We start from the raw sequence: 5994 nt of genomic DNA, 5'->3' as shown, positions 1-5994 counted from the left end.
GGCTCCCTTGGTCGGGACCTGCGGCGTCCTTCTCCTGTCATTGGTCATCACAGGCATCTGCTACCGCCGTAAGTCCTGGGGAATCGCGCGGGAAGACAGCCCGATTTTTGCAGCGCTTTGGTCTAGGCCGCCCTTGCGGGCAGTTCAGTTGGGTTCGGATTTCTGGAACTTTGAGCTGCACCGCAGGGCCAGGCACTGCCTATGTCTTTCCTGGAGAGAGTACGCGGGGAAAACCCCTTCTCTTTCCACACCCCGGGACGTTTTTAGGAAGGCAGAGCCCCATCCCCGGAGCGGCAGCGGCAGGGGTGGGTGTTCCACCCGCAAAGCCCGCAGGTCTGGGCTTATTACAAACGCCTGGGATGGAGGCAGGGCGGGGCCCGGCTGTGGCCCGGGGACCAGTGCCCAGGAAGCCCGGGTCAAAACCACTACAGGCAGTGGTTTATCCTTGGCCCCCTTCTTGTGAGCCCCCACCCCAATTTGGACCCTACTGCAGGTGGCCATACTAACCCACATTCACCCACGTCTGTATTTGCAATGCTTTTTAAATTGATGTAAAGAGGGGTGGGAAAGAAGACCTCACCTCAGTTCTCAAGAGTTAAATGCTACTTACAGCATAGCACTATATTCAATATCTTGTAATTATCTATAAGGGAAAAGAACCTGAAATATTTATTTACATATATATATATACATTTACATATATATGTATATGTGTTATTCCCTCAGTCACATCCGACTCTTTGGAACCCCATGGATTGTAGCCCACCAGGCTCCTCTGTCCATGGAATTTCCCAGGCAAGAATACTACAGTGGGTTGTCATTTCCTCCTCTAGCAGATCTTCCTGACTCAGGAATCAAACCTGGATCTCCTGCATTGCAGGCAAATTCTTTATCACCTGAGCCACCAGGGAAGCCCCATATATTTACATATATATATATTTACACATATAAAAACTGAATCACTTTACTATACATCTGAATCTAACACAATATTGTAAATCAACTATACTTCAATTTTTTACTTTTAGTAATAACTATTAAAACCATAAAATGTAAATATATTATGCTTTATAGCTTGTGTTTTAGTAACTTAATCTTCTTTTCAGTGTCAATCATTATTATGCACTGTCATTTTACAAGTTTACTTTATTATGATGTATTTTTTCCAAATATTTACTTATTTGGCTGTGCTGGGTTTAGCTGCAGCACGTGGGATCTTTTATTAATAGTTTTAGCATGTAGGATCTAGTTCCCTGATCAAGGATCAAACCCTGGCCCTCTGCATTGGCAGTGTGGAGTCCAATACACCTGACCACCAAACACCTATGATGTATTTTTTAAAATGTTGATGTAGTTATTGTTTGCTTTGAAAAAAATAGTCATAGCCACACTAGAAAAAACTTTTAATCCTAAATAAACAGGAAAAGTGAAGCAGAAATCATGTTTGGAACTGTTGGTCATGGTGAGATAATCATTTTACCCCTTCTTTTTCCTTAACCAGGGAACCGAAGACGTGTCTGCAAATGTCCCAGGTGAGTCTCTTATAATCTCTGGACCTGCTCATCCCAGGGAGCAGATGGTGGGGATCTTTTCCAGACAGAGGCCATGGCAGCAGAGTCCTGAGGTCCAGGGAGTTACTATAGTGTTTGAACAGATGCAGGCAGAAGGGTGACACTGGGGAGGACATGGAGGTGAAGCTGGACTAATGGAAAGAGCAGTGTGATTTCAGGAAATGTCCATCTTATTTGACCTAACCTGAAGTATTCCCCCACTTAATCCTATATCCATGAGTGCTCAGTCATGTCTGACTCTTTGCAACCCCGTGGACACCCACCAGACTCCTCTGTCCCTGGGATTCTCCAGGCAAGAACACTGGAGTGGGTTGCCATTTCCTCCTCCAGGGCATCTTCCTGACCCAGGGCTTGAACACACTTCTCTTTCGTCTTCTGCATTGGCAGGCGGATTCTTTACTACTGCACCATCTGGGAAGCCCCCAAAGACCTGAGGTTCTTTTATCTGCATGATTCCGTCTGAATCTTGTTGTCTTCCTTTCATAAATATTGATTTCTTTCTTTTAAAGTTTTTATTTATTTGGCTGCACTGGGTCTTCATTGTGGCGCACAGGATCTTTAGCAGCACATGTGAACTCTTAGCTGCAAGCATGTGGGATCTAGTTCCCTGACCAGGGATCAATCCTGGGCTCCCTGCATTGGGAGCACAGAGTCTTAGCCACTGGACTATTAAGGAAGTCTGAGTCTTGTTGTTTTCTTAAGAAAACTTTTTTTATTTTCCCATTGGTTTGGTCTAGCTTTTTGGGGTGGGAGGGGAGAGTCAGTTTTATCACCTGAACCAAATATCACTTGATTAAAAAAAAATGGCCTTAGTTGCTCATTTCCCTGTGGCAACTCAGGGCCTTGATTTACTGCCAAGGACTGGAGGGGGAAGAAGGGGAAGTCAGGGATAGAGGCAAAGAACTACCTGGCAGTTCAAGTGACTCCCTCATCCAATTCCAGCCCATGATCATTCTGACATGATCAGGAAAAGACATAAGTGAAAAATGGTGTCTGAAAGAGAGGCCTCAGTCTCCTTTCTCCTTCCAGCTTAGTCTGAGGCAGCACTGCCCTAACATCTAGCAAGTGCCCTCGCTAGCCCAGCACAGTGATGGGAGTCACACCCAGGGAATTCCTTATGCTCACAGCAACCCAATAGGGGAACATCACAGTGCCATCTCACAGATTACTGGCTCAGAGATCAGGAAATCTAGTCAAGGTGGCAGAGTCATGCTTACACATTAGCTATCAACAGTGCTGTTATTTAGTTGCTCAGTTGTGTCCAACTCTTTGCGACCACGTGGACTATAGCCCACCAGACTCCTTTGTCCATGGGATTTCCCAGGCAAGAATACTGGAGTGGGTTGCCTTTTCCTTCTCCGGAAGATCTTCCTGACCCAAAAATTGAACCCGCATCTGCTGTTTGGCTGGTGGATTCTTTACCACTGATCCACCCATCAATAATATTGGGTTGGCCAAAAAGTTCATTTAAGTTTATCCCAAAACCCAAATGAACTTTCTGGCCAACTCAATCATAACAACCTTAAAGTTTACCAGTGCTTTATATATCTGAATATATATAAAGTTTTTAAGTTTCAAGTTTCATAACAACCTTTAAAGTAGTCAGTGTGGTTACCATTTTATAGATGAGGAAACTGAGGCTTAGGACTTTTAGTGACTCGTCTGAGGCCATACTGCTAGCAAGCAGGAGAGTTGCAACTTCTGTTCAAAGCCCAGGCTCCTCTCTGTGGTTGGGAGCCAGGGCAGAGAGGGTTAACGATAACCAACTCTATTCACCAATTCCTTTCAGTAGATGAAAATGTTTCAAGTTTTATACCTGAGGTTTGCATTTCACACTCCTTGATATTTCTCTGCAGAAACCCAAGTTCAGTGTCTTATACATTGTTATTTTTTAACAATGGAAATGTAATGAATTTCCAATGCATATACTAAAGGTGATATACCAATGGATACCCTTTAAGAGCAGAGAAGGATTTTTTAGCAGTTTCAATATTGGAAAGTTTTTGGAGGAGAATCATCCGTTATCTCTATCTTTTCTGAAATTTTGAAATGAGTGAGAATAAAACTCTGTCCCAAAATACAAAACCATGCAGATTAAAACTATGAGAAATTCACACACCTGAGTTAATAAGCTCAGTAATGACCAAGGGCAGCTCAGCTTCAACCCAGATGTTTTGGAGGATGGTGTGTACAGACATGACACTCACGATGAATCAGCCCATTTAGAAGGTGCTAGCCCAGTAGTGAATGAACACATCAAATTTGGGTTATCAAAGGGAATTTTAGGTAAAGTAGCTCTACTTGACTGACAGACGGTGGTTCATTCACATCCTCCCCTATCGCTGTGATCCTCTCAAGGGCTGAGAATCAACTCAGATGATGGCTTGGTTATCAGCTTGCTTCTCACACCTCCATGGGGACCTTGACAAAGTCTCTAAGAAGCTAGACTAACTGGCTTCAGATGCTGCCTCCAACCCCTCCTAGCTACGTGACCTTGGGCACATTCTCCAGCCTCTCATCTCAAGATGGCACATGGAAAGTTCTTGGCAGGGTTGCTGAGGTCCTTCACCTAGTCCCATGCTGGTGGCCTGGGGACAAGTCCTCAGACCGCCCTGAAGGCTGGGAAGCTGGTGGAGGTGTGTGTGGGTTGACATGAGTGGATGCTGCATCGAATTTCAGGGGCTCTTGCTGCACTGACAGTCACCCACCTCTCTTTCAGGCCTGTGGTCCGACAAGGAGGCAAGCCCAACCTTTCAGAGAAATATGTCTAACATGGCGATGGGCCCCGTGTGACAGCCACTACAAGACTTCGCACTGAGAACTCTCCTGAGATCCTTCCCTTTTGATTTCTCCCTGCTTCCTTCCTTCTCGTTATTATTATTTTTCATGGGGGTGGGGTGGGAAGAGTTACTTTTTCTTTATTATTTACTTTGATACAAAACAAGACACTCGTGTCTAAGGCATACCACAAGGGTTATTATGCTGTTGTGCTCCCATACTCGGGTAGAGGGCGGGCGGGCCAGAGCTACCGCAAGCTCTATTCTCAGAACCTGGCTGTGAGAACTGGTGGGGGCCTCCGCACCCACTCAGCCCCAACTTCTCCTCCACCCATTTTACAAAAGAGGACGCTGAGGCCCAGAGATGGGGAACAGCTGGATCAGAGTCCTAGCAGGGCTCCACACAACTGAGATCTTTCTTCTGGAGGCCTCTGTCTCAGCGTGGGGAGCTGGATCTCAAGCCTCAGAGAACTAGTTATTTCTGAAGCATCTGTGATAGACCCATGACTGCACCCAGAGCCTCGATGAGGTAATGAAATAGGACAAGAAAACTTGACAGAGTTCTGTGATACTGCTGAACAGGATTAGATTATTTTTTTATAATCAAGCATGAAATGATACAGATAATAGGAATTCTTCCAATGAAGTGGAAGGAGTGAACTGAATGATGGAAAATGAGCAACCTGACCTCTGAAGAAAATCTCTGGGAAATCCCAGCCTGGAGATGGTTCTCCCAGCCCTTGTGTTGCAGAAGGACCCATGAAAGAGGAGAGGCCACCCTCTGCAAGCATGATTTGAGTGTTAGGAAAGTTGAATGGAGTTCAAGTCTCTCTAAACATTGAGATTCCGTATTCAAACATGCTCCTGGGTTATCGGTGAGTTTTTATAGTTTGTAAAGGGAGAATTGTGACGGAGCAGCTGGCACAGGCCCTGGCCACCCCAGGCTAGCAGCTGAGGGGATGTGCAGACACTGGTGAGGAGGCTACGAGCCCAGCTGCAGCCCTACAAGGCATTTCCTTTCTTACTGTGTTCTGCAAAAAATGCATGCTCACTGGGAGAAAAAATGTAGCTAAGGTAGTAAGAATCATCCGTAATTCTTTACCTCAGGGATAATCCATTGTTAATATTATGGGCTACATTCTTCCCGATTATTTTCTGTGCCTACATATAAAATATATAATTTTTTAAAATGGGATTGCACTATGCTTTTATAAATGGCTTTAATAAACAAACATTTATGGCTTCTTAATAGCAAAGTCGTATTTCATTTTTGGTTGTGCCATTATTTAACCATGACTTGATATTTCATTGTTTCCAATCTTCCACTACTGTAATAACAAATACTACTAAAAAGTTGCAGACATCTTGAGGACAAATACCTGAAATTCTTGGGTCACTGCCCACTTTCACCTCAGACTCCCCATTTTCACATCAATCAAAATCAATTCGTCTCTTCTTGTATCATCTTCCTTCATTTTGTTCTTCCTTGGTAACAGATGAGTTGCTACTCCTCTCGTAATAAATCACAAACTCTTCATTTTGTCCTTCAGGTGAAATAGACATACGGAAAAGTGCACAAACTGTAAGCGTACAATTCCAAGTCATTATTCAATGAACTCTCACATAGCCGGCACCACATCGGAAAC

At 44.4% G+C, this 5994-nt stretch overlaps 1 protein-coding gene across 1 annotated transcript in view; it reads left to right on the top strand.

Annotated features, from left to right (window-relative positions):
- Positions 1-5599, top strand: part of CD8A (CD8a molecule) — an 8107-nt gene extending 2508 nt beyond the window's left edge. The window contains exons 4-6 of the mRNA XM_010862232.1: positions 1-68; positions 1502-1532; positions 4291-5599. The exon at positions 1-68 is cut by the window's left edge and continues 45 nt beyond it. Of these exons, the coding sequence (XP_010860534.1) occupies positions 1-68; positions 1502-1532; positions 4291-4342 (151 nt within the window). The 3' untranslated portion in view covers positions 4343-5599. The remainder of the gene's footprint in view (positions 69-1501; positions 1533-4290) is intronic.
- Positions 5600-5994: the final 395 nt, after the last annotated feature.

Source organism: Bison bison, unplaced genomic scaffold, assembly GCF_000754665.1.
Source record: "Bison bison bison isolate TAMUID 2011002044 unplaced genomic scaffold, Bison_UMD1.0 scf7180017864480, whole genome shotgun sequence".
Classification (NCBI taxonomy): domain Eukaryota; kingdom Metazoa; phylum Chordata; class Mammalia; order Artiodactyla; family Bovidae; genus Bison; species Bison bison.
This window is presented reverse-complemented; position numbering and strand designations above follow the sequence as displayed.